Genomic DNA, 19,961 nt, shown 5'->3' with positions numbered 1-19,961 from the left:
CCGAGGAAGCCCGGTGGCAAACAGACCCAATGGGCCATCGGGAAGGGCTGTCCCTTGCCATCCCCATGTCAGAGGCGCGGGGTCAACTGGGGTGCCTGGCCAAGTGCAGCTACACCGCCTGCCCGCAGCAACACGCTGGAAACTTAGCCCTCATCTATAATTTAAGCTCTTTCCTTGCCTTCCACTGTTATTTATGTTATTCTCCCTCTCTCTGTGCACGCTGCGGGGAAAAGCTCCGGCGGGGAGCTGTGAATCAGAGGTCCGGGGCAGCGGCTCCTGCGGCGCTGCCGTTTCAAAGCCCCATTAACATATATTGACCCAGGCTCTGACAGCCGGAGCCAGCTCCGCCGGGAAGGGCGCATTTCCCAGCGCCGGGGAGCTCTGCATCAGCTCCCTGGGAGCGAGCGGCCCCCGGCAAACCCGCTGTCACCTTTTGGGGAGGATGGGGAGGGTTTTGGTTAAATAATTGCGCCTGCACATCACCACCACCAGCTTTAAAGGGAGCAGGGAGGAAGGGGTGTCACATCCTGCCCCAACAGGGCTTGTGGGCAGGCTCAGTGTTTTGCTTCCTCCCTGGTGCTGAGGCTGCAAAGTGCCTGGCTGGAAAGGGTCTCCCATGTTTTACGGCTTTGCCACCTTCCAGGGGGGATTTCTCCATGCTGTGCACACCAGGCAGCCCATATCTGGGCCCATCCTTTCCCTCTCCAAAGAGGGGTCCAGCTGAGAGAAGAGGAGGTGACCGAGAGCTGATCTACCTCCAATGTCAGGAAACCTCCTCCTTTCATGTTCTCCCCCAAAGCCCACCCTGACACAAGGGGACAGCAGATGTGGTCAGGCCTGGGCAGGAGCTGGTGGTGACCAGGTACCACATCCAGCAGCAGGAGCCGCTCATGACAGCCCATTTCGGTCACAGCCTTCCCCCACGAAGGACAAGGGAGAAACCATGTCTAACCCCATCCTCCAGGAGAAGGGGCAGGAATAACCCCCATAATCTCCTTTTCTGCAAGGATAGGATATCCGGAATCAGCTGCCCTTGGTTTCAGGCACCTTCCAGGTTTGGCTTCTCACAACGAAGCCTTCAAGCACAGCCCTGCTGTAGACAACCACCATCCCCACACGGAGACGCGTGACCAGTTAGTTACAAGCAGCTCCCTCGCCTCTCCCGGACATGAAAGACCTTGAACACGGATGCTCAAAAGAGCGATCGAAGCCGGGATTCGCCCCCAGCTCCTCCAGCAGCTGGAGCCTTCTGTGCTGGAGAGGTTTTGTCCCCTGCTCTGGGAATAGGGGGACACCCCCGGGGTGCAGGCCTGGAGGAGAGGAAGCGCAGGGAGCACCAGGGAGCCTTGGCCACGCTGGCACGGGGCGACACAAACCTGGCACCTCGCAAGGGTTAAGAACCTTGCAGGCGGCGAGGAGAAAACGTTCTTCTGATTTGCTTAATGAACGTTAATTAAGAAGACAGAAGATAGCAGATTCCTTCAGGGTAGAGATGAAAGGCCTGTTAATTAAATCTGGAGAGGGAGAGCAGGACCGACTGATCCTCCTGCTGATCAGAGCTGACAAGGCGGGCACGGAGGCAGGAACGAGGTGTGCGAGAGCGGCACAGGCCCCTTTTCCGCAGCCCCAGGCGAGGAGAGCGGCCGGCGCGGAGCTCGGTGGCCGATCTGCAGCATCAGAGGGGACTTGTCGCCATCCACAGCATGGTCGGGTGGGAAGGATCCCTCTGGGCAGCCGGGACCTGCTTATTTTCCCCCCTTGGCCTGCTGGTCTGTGTTATTCTGCACTGCATGGGCCAGAGGTGGGGCAACCTGCCCGATTCCTGCGCTCCTTCGGCAATGGTGATGCTGAGAGCAGAGCAACTCCAGCTGCCGAGTGGCTAAATCCAGCAACACGGAGCCTCCTGCCATGACCACATTGCCTGCAGGTCACCTGCCACCTTCCTCCCATCACCACCTCTCCCATCATCACCCTTGCAGAGGGACAAGTAGCCGCACGTCCCCGAGGACTCACCTGCCTTTGGGGACCTGCTAACGGAGACGGGTGCAGGGGGATCTGCAGCTGGACAGAAACCTCCGGAGCTCTCCCGGCCCGGCTGCTCCGCTCCCCGGCCCGCTGCTTTGGCACACGTGCTCCCTCATCAGCATGGAGCAGACAGCTTCCCCCGTGAGCTCTTTATTAAAATGGGCTTTTCTGCCTGTAGCTCAAATGCAGGGAGGCCGTCAGGCGCTAACCGGATTCTGCCAGCAGCCCGGCTGCCGACCGCGTGCGCCGCTGCCGCCACGCCGGCTTTTAGCCACACTTGCTTAAAAGCAGCCGAGCACCCCAAATTGCACCCTTGGAACAGCGGCACTGGCAGCGCTGCCTTCCTCCCATGATGGTCCGTGCCGCGTCCTCGGGGGCAGCGGGTCCAACGCGCTGCCTCCCCCTCGGGCTCCCGCTGCAGCCGCATCCAAGACGGGATTAGAGGCAGGTTGAGCCGCACGACTCCATCCGCATTTCAATGCGCCGCAATCAGCACAGCCACAAAGTCCTCCTGCCATCAGGGCACAGGGAGGCACGTGAGGATCCTGTGCTGATGTGGCACCCCCTGCGCCCGTTCAAGGAGGGCCAGCGCTGCACGGATGCTCGTGCTCTGCCAGCGAGTGGTGCCACTAGCTGCATGGCCCTGGGCTGGTGTCCCTGGGCTCTGTGCACTGCGAGGGACAGAGGCCGGGGCACATTGCACCAGCGTTGGGCCAAGGCTCTGCGGAGCAGCAACCAGCACGTGCCGTGGAGATAACGCCTGGAGTGGCTCTCTCTGTACTGGCTTATTTTGTAAACCTGAACTTTGCAAAATGTCATGGAACAGAGAAATGGGAGGCTAGGGATAAGTAAATCTCTATTAGAAATTCCCCAGGACGGCGACAGTCATGTTCTGCCTGGGCGATGGCACATTAGAGCACAACCTCGGCTCGGCAAGCAGGGTCATGTGCAGCTCTGATTACAGAGAGCATTTAATTAACGCTGCCATAAACACAGTGCAGGCGATGCCAACTAGCCACGCTGGGGCCGGACGCTGCAGAGCTGCACGGAGTTAAGCCAAAGCAGGACAGAAAGGAGAGGATGAGGGAGGGCAGAGAGAAACCTGGCAGATTCTGCCCCCACAGAGCTCTTACCTGGGGGGAAAAGCCACATCCTGGCTCCAGGACAGCGAGATGGGGTGAGGCAGGAGCATTGCCCCAGAGCAGATGTCCCTGCATGGAGCTCATGGCCTTGGGACAGCAGTGACCCAGCACGGGTGACTGCTGGGCTGTGGCTGTCCCCAGGGCACACACTCCATCCATGTCCTCGAGGCTGGGGACAGGGCCCTGGGACAAGGAACAGCCGGGTCAGCCATAGACCAACAGGTTTCCAGCAGAGCCAGAAAGCCCCTTTGCCCAACCAAGCTCATCCCCAGCTTAATGATTCCAGCTAAAAAGCTACCACTCCCTAATTGCTCATCACATTAGGCTGCTCACAAGTGAGGCCAACCAGCACAGATCTCCCCCAAGCCTTTCTAATTAACTAGCAGGCACTTAGACCCTCCTGTCCCACAAAAGCAGCATCTCAGCTAAAACCAGCAGCCAGCCCCACTGGCCACCCTCCCTCCCCTTATAAACCCTCCTAATGGGCTTGCTGGTGTAACCTGAGGCTACCTCGTTTGCTAACGAGTCTCATCTGCCTGGCCTCCCTGCTACCCTACTCTGGCTGGGCACAGGGCTGCCCGTCCATCTGTCCGATGTCCATCTGTCCAAGCCTACATCATCCATCCGTCCATCCCACCTTCCATATCTCCATTAACTTGTCTGTCCGTCCATCCATCCATCCACCCCGATGGTGGCATGAGCTGCTCCAACGGGACCCCCGATCTGTCTCCGTTTGGGATGCTCCCGGCACAGCTGCTCCCATGGCTCTTCCTCCACTTTTCCTCCAGACCCATGTGGGTGCTGGGAGCAAACTTGGAGCCTGTGCCCTGTCTCCAGTAGCCCATTGGGGACCCGAGCGCTGCTGGTGTCCCCCATCAGGAGGATAAATGATGGCTAAGCCAGCGGCAGAAGCTTCCAGATGGTCACCCCAACTGGGCACTGAGCTAAACCGATCACCCGGGTGGACACAGGAGCCCCTTACAGCTCATTTGCTAATTGACTTCCTTGGTGTGTGTTATCCAAACCTCGGCCATGCAGGGCTGGAGCAAGAGCAGGGATGGGGAGAGGGACATGAGCTTGGGGCAACCGGCTGCCGCTCCATGAGCCGCATCCAGAGCGTCTCCGAGCCTGTGCATCGGAAGCATCAAAGCCCCATCACTGTGATGAGCTGCAAGTGCTCAAGGCTTGGCTGGGGCAGCTTCCCCAGCCCTCTCCCTGCCCTCCTTCCCGGCAGTGCCAGGAGAAGGTCCAATTTACTCCGTGACAAACCAGACATCGCTGTGACACCTCTGCCTTTAAACCGGCAGAGAGAACCTGTAATGGGATCCACCTCGGTTTTCCACTGCCAGGCGTGTCGCTCCGGGCCGCCGCTCCGGGTCTGATTTAATATTCTCACGGCAGACGCTGCCCCCGATCCAATTTCCACGGGGATTTCGGAGCAGGCAGCCGCTGAGCCACGGGCCGGCGGTGCCGCTGCTCCCTGTGCTGATGTCTGGAGCCGGGACTGCTCCAAAGGGGCTCGGACACTGGAGCCGAGTTTCCCATCCCCATCCAGGGGCCGTGCTGGGGCCTGGACCCACTAGGAATCACTGCTGGGAATCAGGAATACTGGGAGACACTGGGTGCTTGCAAAGGACCCCGAGTCCATTCCCAGCAGGATGGCAGAGCAGCGCTGCAGGCCGGCTCTGCAAATAGGAGATTTCCACTGAGAAGGACCAAAAATCCCTCTGTTTTGCCCTCAGATGCTGCTGCTGTGAATCCCCCTCCAGCCGCGGGGGCCGAGCGCTCCCGCAGCGGTTGTCCCCATTGGCTGGCACAGCAAAGTGCCCTCGGAAAAGCAGCGCTGGTTATGTTGGCTGGCATATGAAATGTTGCTTTAATTGTATTTTATTTGGCAATAAGAAAATAGAAACAGCAACAAACCCGCAAGATATTCTCCTTCCCCCCTGCTTCAAAATTTCAATTCAGTGGGTTTAAGACCAGAGTTTAGACAAAGCACAAGAAAATATGTTTAAGAGAATTGCTTCGCCCTTTCCAGGGGCACATGATCTTGGGACAGATTTCCCAAGACCCTAAATATGAAGACAGTTTAAAAATATTTTTATTCATAGCCGAAGAAGCAGCTGGGGTGAGGGGTTTTGCTCGGTCCCGGTGGGCTCCGACGCAGCCTCCGTGGGCACCGCAGGTGCTGAGGCCGCCGGCCGGGTTCGGGCGAGCGGAGGCTGGATTGGGAGTTGCTAGGAGACATCCAGCTTTTAGGATGCCGGATGCTCCGAGCTGCCAACGGCCAGGCCGGTGGCACCGTTCCCAGCTGGATTTGGGCTTCCTGGGCCGAGCGCGTTGGGGCGGCTGCCTGCCCGGACGCAGGGAGCCAGGGATGCTCCGCATGGCGCCTTCCCGAGCTGCCCCTGCCGTTTCAATTAAGCCGCTGAATTAATCACTCGCAATAAAGCCCGGTGTTATTGCTCCTTGCATGGGGACGCATAATCACCTTTCCTGGACGCACAGCGATTAAACGGGAACGCTTTGCCGGAGCTTCAGCCGGCAAAGGGGCTCGGGAGAATCCCCGCGGCCTCCCCTTCCCTGCTCACACTCCTCCAGATGGCCCAAGCGGCCAGTCGTCATGCAGGAGAAGGCTTTACATTAAAATCTTTCCTGGATTTTTTTCTTTTTTTGCTGCCTGTTTCATTTTTTCCTCCCTTGCCTTTGGAAGCCGCAGCCCATTTGCCGTCATTAGCTGTAGATGGCGAGGCAGAGCGCGGCCGCGCAGCCGGAGATGACGGGCGGCCGCGGTGGCAAAGTGGTGCCCAGCGGCGAGCCTGGCCCCGAGCCCCCGGGCAGCCGGCACCGAGCCCCTTCCAGACCACGGGAGGCCCTGGGGGGGCGTGAAATTGCCGTCCCCCCCCGCCAAGCCGTGCAAATGGCCCCTCATCAGCCCCCCGTGCTCTCGGATACCGACGCTTGGGATGCTCAGCCGGCCTGAGCGTGCAGGGCTGGGGGGGGCACAAGCCTGGGGAGGGGAAGGGGTTTTGGGGGCAGGATTCGCACCCTGGGCACCGCTGAACCCCTTGCACCGCAGCGGAGGATGCTCCATCCGCGCGCCAAGGTCTTCCCTTCTCCCAGGGTGCACGCGAGCAGCCGGCTCCAGCACCGGGCAGAGCCGCGAGGCGGGAGCCGGGAGGGATCCCAGCCTCTGGCTGGCGTGCGGGGCACTCGGGCTGCCAACTTTTCCCAGCAACGGCGGATTACGGCAAATCAGCTCCAATCAATATTCCTCTGTGGAAGAGAAACAGCGAGCAGGGAAAAAAAAATAAAAGAAAGGAATAAAAGCGGGGGTTGCAGCTAGGGGCAGTGGGAGTTGCTGCGCTCACAGGGGAAGGGACCCAGCCAGTGCCGAGCACGGAGCGGCCGGCGGGGGGAACAGCCGGGACCTGAACCGGGACCAGGACAGGGGCCGGCTCCTGCAGATGGACTTGGGGCCCAGCGAGCGCCCGCGAGCGCTGCCCACGTTGGGTATTCCCCAGCCAGGCGCAGGGCAGGGGCCACGGGGTGGAGGGGGCTCCGTGGGGCTACTTGCCAGGAGGCTCACGTGCCTCCTCTGCATGCAGCGCGCCCGGCCGCGACGCGGGGCCGCGGCTCTCCGAGGAGCTGCCCTTTCATTATTAATACGATGATGATGCCTGACGCCGCGGGCGCGCGGCGGCCACGGGGCGCGCGGCCAAGGAGGGAGAGCGGGCGCCGCCGCTCGGGGAGGCTCCGGCGGCCTCCCTGGAGGCGCTTTGCCCGTGAGACGCTGCTGCCCTCGTCTGCTCCGGCCCCGCGATACCCTGGGGGACACGGAGGCTGAAGGGCCCTCGGGGATGGATGAGCCCCATCTGCCAGGGTCCTGCTCCCTGGAGCGCTCCCATCCCGCTGGATCCCGGGCACTGCAACGCCGGGCGCTGTCTTGAGCTGCAGGATGGAAGTCGGCATCTTCAGAGAGAAAGAAAGGAAAAACAGAAAGCGCCTGGTTTGAGTGCGTGGATGTGATACGGGCTGGGGTGGGTCATGCGCTGCCCCTGGTGCAGCCCGTGCCCTGCGGCAGCGCCAGCGGACGTGCCAGGGCCGAGGCAGCCGCACCGAGCGCTGCAGCTCCCGCGGTGCCTCCCGGCCTCCTCGCATCCCACCGGCCTCCCGTGTCCGCCCCAAGGCCACAGCCAGGGACGTGCGTCACGCGCTCCATCTCCGGATGGATTAGGTGGGTGCAGAGCCCCATCTCCACTCCGTGGCGAGCGCCGGCCGGGCGAGGACACTGCCCATCCCGCGTCCCGTGTGGGCTCCCCTTGAGCACCCGCTACCCTACGGCCCCATCACATCACCGGGGCCGCTGCCCGAGGATGCTTTTCATGACAAAATTTTGAGGCTAAACACAGCCAGCTGCGTTAGGGGTGAGCAGGGATGCGGGCGCAGGAGCGGCGAGGCCGGTGTCCCTGCAGCTCCATCGGTCCCTGCCCTCATTGGAGCCCCGTCCCTGCAGGGGAGCCTGAGGAACGGGCAGGGACAGGGCTAACCCTGCGCGCTCCGGGGAGCCCTCAAACCGCGGACACCTCTATGGGGCTGTACACGGCCGGGGCCCGTGCGTGGGCATTGCTGGGCCACGAGCCCTTGCTCGGAGCTGCCGCGGGCGTCCCAGCGCTGCCACGCGGTGCGGCTGGCCGAGCTGCCCGTGCCGCTCGCCCCGGCCTCCGCGATTATGTTATGGGCTGGTGTCAAGGTAGGCTGGGTTGCAAATTAAACGTCCGCCCGCTCCACGGCCCTGGCTCCATCTGCAGAAAATGAGTTGCTGGGCTTGGAGAGGGGCCAGTTGCTCAGCTCGGCGTGCCCAGCACCGCGGGCTGACAAGCCCACTGAATCACTCCTCCCCGCGCTGCCAGGCCGTGCGAAGCCAAGATGCATTTCTTTTTAATGATGAGTTTTTATTGTTTGGAGTTATGTTAAAATAACTTCGCAGGCGCTCCCGGCCTCCTGCTTCCAAAAAGGCAGAGCGAGCCAGGCTGGGTCTGGCTGCTTGAGGTGGGGGGACACGAAAAGATGCCACTGGTGAGATGAGTTGGACAGTCTCAGCCATGAAGGTCAATCCCTTAACACTGTCAGTGGGAAGGGAAAGGGGCTTCAGAACCTGGCAGCTCCATGTAGAGCCACACAAAGCGATCCAGGATTAGGCAGGATCTGAACCTGGCCAGGACGCACACAGGGACTCGAGCCCGGGGCAGGGATGCCCTCCAGCCCCGGAGCTGCCCTGCCCCCTGGCCCCATTCCTGGCATCCTCCTACCTCATCCCCAAAGGGCCTGTGTGTCCTGGAGAGGGGCCCTGTCCGCGTGATGCTCCTGCCGGAGCCTCTCAGCAGCGCCGCTGCCTGCAGGTCACACAGCAGCAAACAAAAGATTAAAGACAGGAGCCTCAGAGGGACCGTAAAGGAAACCACGTCGGCCCCCGGCGCGGGGCAGTAAATCAGCGCGATCGGCGGTTCCTGCACGGGAGCCAGCAGGTCCCCTGCTCCTCTGCACCGCGCCGGTGTCCCCACACGTGTGGGCACGAGTCCTGCGGACCGGGGCTCCTGCCTGCCCCTCGTCTCCTTTCCACCCGGACATTGAGTTTTGCTGGAGGCTCCCGGGGCTTTAGCGACCCTTTGGTGCCAAAGTTCCAGGACTGTCCCCAGGGCCTCCCCGTGCTCTGCCTGTGGCCCCTGTGCAGTGAATGGGAGCCCGGCAGCCTCCCGGGGGGCACGACTGGACCCCCAGGGTTTGGGCGGCACCTTGGAGATGGGGGCAGGCGGCCGGGCACCCAGCCTGGGGGGTCTGTCCCTCCTGTCCCCAACGCTGCCCGGGGGACCGAGGAGCAGCCCCTGCCCTTCCTGCGGCTCCAGCTGTGCCCGCACATCTGGGCAGCTGCGGGGGGGCAGCGCCGAGCCCGGGCAGGGCTGATCCGGGGCCGCTGGGATCCCGGCGGGGGGTCCCGGGGCGGCCCCGATGTGCGGCTGAACCGGGACCGGGGGGATCGGGGGGAACCGGGACCGGGGGGATCGGGCGAGCAGGGGGGGCAGGGGGCGAGCGGCGGCTCGGGGAGGGGGCGCGGGCGGGCGGCGCTGCCGGGAGGGAGGATCCACCCCCGTGTCCGTGCCCGTGTCCTGCCTCCCTCCTCCCTCCTCTTCCTCCCGTCCCTCCCTCCCCGCCGCGGCGAGCCGGGCAGCGCGGCGGCTCCGCCGGGGGGGACATTCCTCGATTATTTTTGTCCTTTTTTTTTTTTTTTCGGGCTGGGCTGCGGGGATTTGGTGGGGGGGGGGCTCGGGCGGGAGGGCTCGAGGCGGGGGCGGCCGGCGGGGACTTGGGCTCGGGCGGAAAGTTGCGGCGCATCGCGGGGCCCGGCGCGATGGGCAACGACCGCTGGAAAACCATGGGCGGAGCGGCGCAACTCGAGGACGGGCAGCAGGAGAAGGCGCAGGTAGGACCGGCCCGGGGGGGCGCTCGGAGACCCCCCCCCGCCGCAAACCCCGATCCCCGAGTAACTTCCCTGCGGCGCCGGAGCCCCCGTCCCCCCTGCCCAGGGGCGAAGCGGCCCCCGGGACCCCCCGAGCAGCGCCCGCTTTCCTCCCCTCCCTGCGTTATTTAGTTTGTTTATTTACAGCGGGTGTCACATCCTTCTGTGGCTGAGTGGCTGCGCGTTAGACAGGCAGCGGGGAAGACGCCGCTGCTGTCACACGCGCCTCTGATTAACTGCTGCACGTTTGAACAGCTTAAATAACCTTTGAGAGGGGATTTTGCGTCCTGATGCTGCGCTGCAGACCCAGCCGGCCCTCCTCATTTACGGTCCCTCTCCACCACCCCTATAGCCGGTAGCCCGCCCGGCTCGGGGGGGCAGCACGGGCTTGCGGTGGGCTCGCCGAGCGTGTTTTGCAGCGCACGGGGGTTTGGGCACGTGCTGGAGCCGCTTGCACAAGCGAGCGCACGTGTGCCAGCACCTCGGGCCGCGCGCGCAGGTAGCGGCGGGGACCCACGCGTGGTCTGCGCGAGGCCGCGGGGCCGCGCGGGGCTGCTCCGGGCACAGGCAGGGCTGCGTGGTGCGTGGATGAGCGTTCCCGACACCTTCGTGCAAAGAGCCGGGACAAAGCGAGGGAGCCCTTGAGCAAAGAGAAAGAGCCGAAAAGGTGGAGATGGGATTGGGGAGGCAGGGGACACCCTGGGAGTCTCCTGTGCCTGCGTGCTCCAGCACCTGACGTGGGCACTGGGGACAACCTGGGAGTTCAGGCGCTCTTCCCTGGTGCCCCTGCTTCGTTGTCTCCCTGCCTCCAAAGCTTGGACCCTGCAGCAATGCAGGGATCAGACTTCTGCTCGACTTGTCCCTTCTGTCCGTCCGTTTCCGAGCCCTCTTCCCTCGCTGCCGCAGTGCTGCCGGAGCAGTGCCCGGCTCCCTCGCTTTGCTGGACAGGGTGCCCACCCAGGGCAGCGATCCCGGCGAGAGGGAAACCCCGTGATCATCTTCCCTTCCCAGTGCGGCTCCGGAGCCCATCCTTGCCACAGTCGGAGCCATCCAGCCAGAGCCACATCAATATCCCGGCTACCCGCGCTCAGCCCGAGCACTCTGTGCTCGGGAAAGGCCTGGGGTTGGCCCGGGAGGGATGGATCCAGCCCCAGTGCCCGTGCAGGGCTGCCCAGCACAGCCCGGGGCAGCACCAGGCAGGCTCTGCATTACAGGGAGAGCAGGTCATGAGAACAGGAGGCTCAATCCGTGCTGCATCTGCACCCTGGGGGACAAGCGAAGGGTTTTTTTGGGCTCCAGGATGAGGTGGGAAGCAGAGGGAGGGCGATCCGGCCCCGCGCGCCTCTCTGGCCCTGTCACCCCACAAGGGACGGGGACGCGGCGCTCGCGGCCCTGCACCGAGCTGCTCGCGGCAGAGCTGGGCAGCGAAGCGTCCTCCTCTCCAGCAAGGATGCTCAGCCCTGCGGGCAAGCGAGGCAGAGGAGGATGAGCATCGGGGAGGCCAAACGAGCTGCTGGAGCAGCCCTGGAGCGACGAAGGGCGGGCGCTGGGGCTGCTTGTGGATGGAGCACGGCAACACGGCAGCTGGGCTAAGGAAAACCCCAAGGGATGAGCGTCTTGAAGAGCATCTCCCACGGCCGCGCTCGGCATTGCCCAACACCGCTCTCCACGCGTGGTCCAGGGGGGTCCCATCCGCATCCCGGCCCTGCTCCAGCACGAGCCGGCTCCGGCTGCGCGCGCTCTGGGCAGGAGCGGAGGAGTGATGGGTGCTGGGGGCACTGAGACCCCCAGCCCAGCACGCAGCGGCCACGAGGACAGCGGGGACCCTGCACCATGGGACAGAGAGGCCGTAAGGGCTGCTAGGGGGTGGCAGCAGAGGAGTTCTTGCTTGAGCTGGCTCTCCAGGATGCTCCAAACCTTTCACAATTATGTCCGAAAAGGAGCAGGATCCCTTGTCTGAACCTGCCCCTGCGGATCTGGGTGGACTCCCTGGATGGCCACATGTGCCCAAGGAAGCGGAGAGCCTGGCTTGGCTCCTGCCTCTCCTCCAGTGCCGTCTGCCAGCAACGGCTCCAAAGGCAAGTGTGGGGAAGAGCTAATCCGCTGTGACTGCGCTCGGACCTGGCTCCGTGACCATCAGCCGTCAGATCCGAGGCCCCCGCTCCCAGGATTTGTATGCACGGATGAGCGGAGGGGCCCTGGGCAGGAGCGGGATCTGCTGCCCCCCGCACGGCCATCGCGACCGGTGCCGGGTCCCCCCGTTCGGCAGCAGAGGTGCCCTGAGCTCCCCGAGCAGGAATGTCCCAAGGAAACAGCCCGACGCGGGGACCCACACGGAGCTTTGTGCTGGGAGAAGGTCCCACGGGTGCGCCCCAGACAGCACAAAGAGCAGCTTGGCAAGTGCCCCATGCGCCCCTTCCCAAGCACCTCTCGGCCTTGCTGCTGGCGCCCCAGTCTCCTTAGGGAGTCGCAACGTGGAGACATCAGGACACCAAGCCTGGTGGCAGGGAGAACACCAGGAGCTGTGGGGGCCACCAGGCAACCAGGAGGTGCCACCTCTCCGCTGGCCAAAACCCTCCATGAGGAGCCCACGCGCCCAAGGCCGTGCGGTGGGGACGGGGGCAGCGCAGGGGCTGCCGCGTGGGGGTCATGGATAACTCCAGCCACCCCGGAGCGCTCTCGGTGCCCCGGCTGCCTCTTCCCCTGCTCTGCCCTTTGCGGGTTGCCAGGGAACAACGTGCCCGGGAAACGCAGGGGGATTCGGGATGCTGTGGCCAGGTGGCATCTTCCCCTCGCAAGGACCCAGCAGAGAGCCCAGGCCCTTGGCCATTGCCACCCGTGCAGGCAGGGACCTCCCTGGGCTCCGTTCGGCCGCGGGAGCATCGCGGTGTCCCCCTCGGTGCCCAGGCACATCCCTGCTCCCGGGGTGGCACCCGGCGTCCCCTCGGGGCAGGACATTCACGGCTGCTGAACTCGGTACCCATCTCCTCGCCACGAGCCTCCCTTATTGTCTTTGACATCTCCTTTTAGTGCCCATCAGCCTGGGGCTGTTGAGATGGTCCCTGCCAGCGCAGGGGCAGGACAAGGACCCGGCCGCCCCGCAGGGCTCCCAGCAGGAGCACCCGGGCACCGAGCAGGCGCTGCCGCCGCATCCCAGCTCTCCTCGACGCGAGCGGGAGCGGGAGCGGGAATGAAGGGTGCTTGAAGGAAGGTGTCACTCCTGATCCATGTGCGCGGGAGGGGACAGGGCTGGCGAAATCTTTGCAGATGCAGCAATTTTCTCCTCCTTCCCGGGGAAAGTAGTCTTTGTCTCTCTGAATCGGCAGCTCTCGCCCAGCCCCGCGATTCCTTGTGACAGCCGCCACGGCCGGGGTCAGGGGACGATGGTGGCCGCTGTCCTGCAGGTGTAAAGGGAAGGGGAGGCACCGCGGGAATGGGCGGCTCAGGCAGCGGGATGGCATCGATCCTGGTGGGAAGACGCATTCCCACCCCACCAAGCTGCCAGGGACACTATGGGGCCTTGGCAAGGAGGCACAGAGCGTATCCGGGAGCTTCCCGAGCATCCCTGCTCCTCCCCGGCGTGCGGGGAGATGCTTGGAGCGGGTTCCCGACATGCCCAGGACAACACGGGCTCTCCCCACGTCTCTGCCCGTTGCTTTTGCCTCCTGCTCTCTCCCGTGCCCACATCCCCCCGGGGCTGCTCCCGCGGCTGCCGCTGAGTATCTCTGTGCCGAATAATCCCTGCCCGCAGGAGCGCGCGGCTCCCGCTCGTTACTATTTCATACCTCGGGCTCCCGGGGGATGCGCAGCGGCTGCTCGGCACGCAGCGGCTGCATCCCCCTCCATCCGTCCTCACGTCCCCTCTCAGCACCAGGAGCGCGCGAGTTTGGGTACCACGGGGTCCCAATCCCACAGGACCCGCGTCCCCCAGAGCCCCCCTCCCGTCCCCTCTCCATGCGGAGCGGGCCGCGCGGGTGCCACTCGCCCGTGTCTCTGTGTCCCCAGAGGATGAGCTGCGGCTACATGCTCTGCACCGTCCTGCTCTCGGTGGCCGTCCTGCTGGCCGTGACGGTGACGGGCGCCATCCTCTTCATGAACCACTACCACCCGCCCGTCACCGAGTCGCCGCCCGTCATCAGCACCAACCCCGAGGAGGCCAACGCCTTGGTGACCATCGAGAAGGCCGACAGCTCCCGCATCAACATCTTCATCGACCCCAACTGCCCCGACCAGGCGGGCAGCTTCACGCGCCTCGAGGGCCTCCAGTCCTCGGTGCTGCGGGCCCTCAGCGAGCACGACGCCGAGGCCAAGGCCACCAAAGGGCAGCAGAGGGCCCTGCTGGCCACCGTGACCGACGAGGTGGCCAAGCTGCTGACGCACGCGGCCCAGCTGCGCGCCGAGTGCGACGGCCTCAAGAAGGGCCACGGCGCCATGGGGCAGGAGCTCAGCGCCCTGCAGAGCGAGCAGGGACGGCTCATCCAGGTGCGTGCGCGGCCCCGCGCGGCCCCGGATCCAACACGCGGCTCCCGTGCCCGCTGCCCATCCCTGTGTCCTGGAAAGGCCCCCGCGAGTGACACGCAGAGGTCTGAAGTCCTCGTTTGCAAAGCCCAGTTCTCTCCATTCCGCTCTGGGGCTGCTTCTGGGAAACAGGGACCTTCCCATAGGGATTTTCTCTCCCTGCTTCACCCAGGAATTGGCCTGGAGCCTGATGGGCTCCCTCCCGGCATGGGCTCCGTGCACGCTCTCCCGGGCTCACTCCCCCATGCAGCATGGAAGGGAGGGCAGGCAGCGCCGATGCGCAGCGCGTCCCGGAGCGCCCCGTGTCCACGTGTCCCGCACACGCACGCAGACCCCCCATGACCCTCCCCGCGCGCCGCAGCCTTCGGCCTCACCGTGCTCACACCGGTCCGGATGGGCATCCCTTGTTGGGGGGACCCAGCATCGGGGGAGTTTCCGGCCCTCGGGCTCTTCCAAATGCTGGAGGAAGGCGAGGAGCCGGCGGCAGCTCGGGATGAGCTCCGGTCCCGGGATGCGGGTGGCAGCGCCAGCCCCGCCTGGCCTCACCCCAGCTCACCCGCGCGCCGGGGCTGCCTCGGGACACGGCTATTTCCGAAGCACCCGGTGAGCCCGGCCTCCGGAGAGGCTCCTGATCCCCCGGGGGCCGGGCTGGTGCTGTGGATGCACCCGGGAGCTTCAGTGCCATCCAGGCCCGGACCGCAGGGCCAAGCGCCGCGGGGAGGGCCCGGGCGTCCTGCTCCCCTCGCCGAGCCGCCGCGCGTCCCCGCGGCGCGTTGCAAAGATCCGGAGCGTCCTCGCGCCGGGGCGCGGGAACGCGGCGCTGACCACGGCAGCGACTGACCCGCCGCCCGCGTCCCTGCCCGCAGCTGCTCTCGGAGAGCCAGAGCAACACGGCGCGGCTGGTGAGCTCGGTGGGCGACGTGCTGGACACGCTGCAGCGCGAGCGCGGCGCCGCGCGGCCCCGGCTCAAGGCCGACCTGCAGCGAGCGCCGGCCCGGGGCGCGCGGCCCCGCGGCTGCTCCAACGGTGAGAGCCGACCCGCTCGCTTGGGCGCCCTGTTTATTTGGGATTCCCGGTTATTTGGCATTCCCCGTTTATTTGAGATTCACCGGGAAGCCTCGTGCTAATGGCGCTTTGCTTAAGAGCGCCGCAGCCGCGGAGCTGCCGGCACGATGCCGTATCCTTCCTGCTGCATCCTCTGGATGCAGGGAGCTGTCCCTGCTCGGGCATCGCTCACCGGTGCCAGCGAGGAGCCAGCAGGGACCGGCCGCGGTGCAGAGGCGCTAAATGAGCCAATTAACGAAGCCTCTTTGCTCCCCTGCCCAGGCTCCCGGCCCCGCGACTGCTTTGACATCTACGCGAGCGGGCAGCAGGAGGACGGGATCTACTCCATCTTCCCCACGCACTTCCCCTCGGGCTTCCAGGTCTACTGCGACATGAGCACGGACGGCGGCGGCTGGACGGTGAGCGGCCCCGGATACCCCGCTGGGAGCCGGGGAGGAGGAGGGCGGCGGGGACAGCGCCGGGAGCCTCGTGTGGGGACAGGGACGTGGAGTCCAGCCCTTCCCATGGAAGGAGTTGGAGCCGCTGCGCCAGCAAAACATCGGAAGCAATTTGCCCCCGGAGCCGCAGCGTTCGCACCCTCTCGCCCCTCCGTCACCTCCAATTCCCACCCGCGCCCCGGCCAGGAGGGGGGACCCACAGCAGAGAAGGGGACAGGGAGGCTCCCGCTGCGGGAAGGCTCCCGCTCCCGCGGCCCCGGGGCTCCGCTGACGATGCTGCGCTGATTAAGCCGCCCGCCCTGTCCGATCCGCTTTGCCCAGGCGCACGTCAAGGCCCCGTAATCACAGTAATGGGGGGCAGCGCCAGCCCGGGAAGGGACGTGGCGCTCGCGGCGCGCGGTGGCCCCGGGCTCTGGAGTCCCCACGGAGGCAGCTGGGGAGCCCGGGAGCATCCGCCCGCGCGGAGGAGCGGGAAGAGGCCGCTGCCCCCGGGGTCACCCCTCCAGCTGGGCGCTCCCGGGGACAAATCCCCCCCGATCCGATCCCCCTAAGCAGCTTTGCGCGGTGCCGGGAGCAGGGAGCTTAGCTCCCGCGCTGCAGCGGGGCCCTGTCCTGCCCACCCCGCGGGCGGGAAGAGCCCTGGGGAACTCGGCCCACGCAGCCTCCCCCGGCAGCCCCCAGCCCCAAAGCTGCGGGAGAGCGAGCCCAGGGGACCAGCGAGGTGCCGGGGGGCTGCACAGAGCCTCTGCCACGGGAGGCTGCCCGCAGGGCTGCACAGGCTGCAAAGGAAACGATTCCCTGTCCGGCAGTGCCCGCTCGGAGGTGAAGGGCCGGTCCGGAGCGGGCACCGCGCGGCGCAGACGGGACGGGGCAGCAGGGGCTCCCGGCTGGGCTTCATCTCCCTTCCCCTCCCTGCGCCGGGGCCGTTTGGCAGCGGCACCTGCACCCGGGGGTTGTCCAGCATCTCCCCGGGACAGGGAGCGCGTTGGGGCCCCGGGGCTCTGACTCAGCCGTGCTCCAGGCCAGAGCTGCCGCAGAGCCCGGGAAACCTCCCTCCTCCTCCTCCTCCTCCTCCTCGGGAGCGATTACTCCTGACATTTGGGCTTATTTGCATGTGGGTGGGTGGGTGAGCGCGGTGGCAGCAGCTGAATCAATTTTGACTGGGGCGCAGGGGAGCTGCTGAGCTAAGCCCGACTGCAGGGAGGCTCTGCGGCCGCGCGGGCCCCGCGGCCACCTCGTCCCCCCGCCGCAGCCCCGGTGTCCCCTCGCCGTGGGGACAGTCCCATGGGGTGACACTCGCCTCCCGCCGCTTTATTAAAGTAATAGGGATTGAGGGTGGGAGAGGCAAAGCAGCTCGGGAACCCCCCTGGCTGCCCCAGGGATGCACTTGGGTCCCTGACCGGATCCGCGCTGAAAAGCAAAGTCATTCCAAGGGTTTCTCCCTGCCCCATAAGCATCGATGCCGCGGCGGCTTCTCCGGCTGATTTTCCATGCTGGGTCTTAGCAGCGCGTGTTGGCGAGCAGCAGCAAAGCCAGAGGAGGTGGAAGAAAAGGCTCTGTCAGCAGGACGAGGCCCGTGGTAATTTTAAGTGACAGCTTTCAGCTTTCCAAGACACCTGCCACCCTGGGAAGCTTAGAGAGCGGCTCCTGCCAGCCCGGTCATTAGCGGCTCCCGAGATCCCGAGACGCTCCGCGGGGGCCGCGAGGAGCTGGGGCAGCGCACGGGCCCCGCGTTGCTGCCAGGAGGGTGATTTGCCCCTGGCAAGTGGCAGAAAGGGCAGAAAAGCCCCTGCCAGCGGTGCCGCCCCGCGAGCACCCAAGCAATGAGACACAGGGCAGGAAAGGGGAGAAAAATGCTCCCAATGGTGGGAGCAGATGCTGGAAGCTGGGAGGCAGAGCAGGGAATGGTGTCACCCCACGGCAGCTCTCACGTTTCCCCCTGTTTTCCTGGGCCTGTTTTCTCACAGCGGGCTCCATCTGTACCCGTGAGCTTGCTGCGACCAGAGGTAGCAGGGAGAGGGGGAAATAAATATTTCAGCCTTAGCTTTAAAGAGAGGGGGAAGCAAATCCTTTTTGCTTAAGAGGGGGCGATGCATATTTCATGAGGAGGTAAAGAGCAGCAAAGCAGCTGCGGCGACCGCGGCGGGTCCCGCGCGCTCCCCCGTGCCCAAACCCCTTCCCGCAAGCCCCCCACGTCTCCCCATTGCTCCCCTGTCTCCTTGCCCTGTTCCTGGGCAGCGCATTGAGCAGCGGACACCAGGGCACACCGAGGAGGAGGAGGAGGTGGAGGAAGAGCGCAACGCGTCTCACTGCAAGCCGAGAGTTGGACCCCGACGCCCCAAACCCTGGCGCCGTCTTTGCTGCATCCGCACCCAAAAGGACGCGGGACGGCGGCGCAGGCTCTGGGGTGCAAAGCAAACGTCCCGCTGGGAACGGGGGCTCCGAGGGCTCCGCGCGGCGCTCGCCGGGCCGGCCCCGTGCTGCCCGCTAAGCCGCCCGGCGCCTCCGTAATCGCTCGGCTAATGCAGACGTGCCCCGCACGCGTCGCCCAGCGCCGCGCGGGCAATTGGCCTATTTACAACCTCGAGTCAAAGCCGATTAAAGGAGCGCGCGGGTATTGCCGCCGCTCCCTTCCCCGCGCGGCCGGAGCCGATTGGAGCTGACATTCCCCAGGGAAAATCAGCTTCGGGCCCCTTTCCAGCCGAGCGCCGTCCCCCCTCGCTCGGCAAGCCCGAAGAAAGCCCCTTTAAATGGGCTTAGCGGCAGCTTCTCAAGTGCTCAGCGTGGGGATAAAAATTAAGGCTCTAATTCTAGAAGGTAAGTACAGCATGGAGCGGGGGGGTGCAGCCCCGGGATGGCGTCCTGGGATGCTGGGATGTCCCAGGTGCATCCAACAGCCCCGCGCGGGGACGCGGCTCCCGCTGCCCTTCCTGGGGGCTGTGGCGGATGCCAGGATGCGACGTGGGGCGGCTCGGGACACCCTGCGGCTCCCCCGGGATGGCAGGAGGGCAGAGGCAGCCTGGGGAGGCGGCAGCAAGAGGCGGCTCTTCCCGATGGCTGCGAGCCGGAGCACAAGCCGGGAGCGGGATGAGGAGGCTCTGCCGGAGCCGGGGGAGCAGAGCAGCGGGCAAAAGCGCCCGTCCAGCTCCTTGGAGAGCCAGAACCGCTTCCCAAAAACCTTCCTTTTGCCCCCAGAACCGAGCACCGCAGAGGGGGTGCCAGGGCCCCTGTGCTGCCTTGGCCCACTGCCCTCCAGGCAGGCAGCACTGGCCAATCTGAACGCAATTAATCCCAGGCTGGAGGCTTAATTAAGTTCAAACGGTTGGACGCAGAGCAGCATTTGCTGGATTGCTGTCAATAAATCAAACCCAAGACTGATGATAAAACGGGGCGAAACCTGGGGCAGGAAATCCTGACGAGAATCCATGGAAAGCGGCGCGCCGCGGCCCGCTCCAGGCACCGCTGCATCCCAGCACCCCCGCGGGGCCGGCGCGTGGGCTCGCGGTGCCGTCGGTAACGCCGGGAAAGGGGCTCATTTGCACCGTGTCCAACGGCCCCGTGTCCTGCAGGTTTTCCAGCGGCGGGAGGACGGCTCCGTGAACTTCTTCCGCGGCTGGGCGGCGTACCGGGACGGCTTCGGGAAGCTCACGGGCGAGCACTGGCTAGGTGCGTCCCCATCCCTGTCCCCATGGCGTCCCCGCGCGTCCCCCCGCGCCGCGCTGACCCCGCGCCGCCCCGCAGGGCTGCAGCGGCTGCACGTGCTCACGGTGCAGGCGAGCTACGAGCTGCGCGTCGACCTGGAGGACTTCGACAACGGCACGGCCTTCGCCCGCTACGGCTCCTTCGGCGTCGGCGTCTTCTCCGTGGACGCCGAGGAGGACGGATACCCCGTGTCCGTGGCGGATTACTCGGGGACGGCAGGTAGGCGGCGCGGCGGCCGCGGCGGGCGGCGCTCCGGGCGCGCGGCTCACGGCTCCTCTCGCGGCCCCCGCGGCAGGAGACTCCTTCCTCAAGCACAACGGCATGAAGTTCACCACCAAGGACCTGGACAACGACCACTCGGAGAACAACTGCGCCGCCTTCTACCACGGCGCCTGGTGGTACCGCAACTGCCACACGTCCAACCTCAACGGGCAATACCTCAAGGGCCACCACAGCTCCTACGCCGACGGCATCGAGTGGTCCTCCTGGACCGGCTGGCAGTACTCACTCAAGTTCACCGAGATGAAGATCCGGCCCGTCAGGGAGGAGAACTAG

The 19,961-nt window shown here is 65.2% G+C and overlaps 1 protein-coding gene across 1 annotated transcript; it reads left to right on the top strand.

The window, feature by feature from the left end:
- The first annotated feature begins 9,546 nt into the window (after positions 1 to 9,546).
- FIBCD1 (fibrinogen C domain containing 1) lies at positions 9,547 to 19,961 on the top strand. The gene is made up of 7 exons (XM_088525460.1): positions 9,547 to 9,648; positions 13,690 to 14,166; positions 15,069 to 15,228; positions 15,529 to 15,665; positions 19,274 to 19,370; positions 19,446 to 19,625; positions 19,702 to 19,961. The coding sequence occupies exons 1-7, from the start codon at positions 9,577 to 9,579 to the stop codon at positions 19,959 to 19,961; spliced, it is 1,383 nt and encodes a 460-aa protein (XP_088381586.1). The 5' UTR covers positions 9,547 to 9,576.

Source organism: Tinamus guttatus, unplaced genomic scaffold, assembly GCF_059628265.1.
Source record: "Tinamus guttatus ecotype Peru unplaced genomic scaffold, ASM5962826v1 Tinamus_guttatus_pri_ptg000226l, whole genome shotgun sequence".
Lineage (NCBI taxonomy): Eukaryota > Metazoa > Chordata > Aves > Tinamiformes > Tinamidae > Tinamus > Tinamus guttatus.
This window is presented reverse-complemented; position numbering and strand designations above follow the sequence as displayed.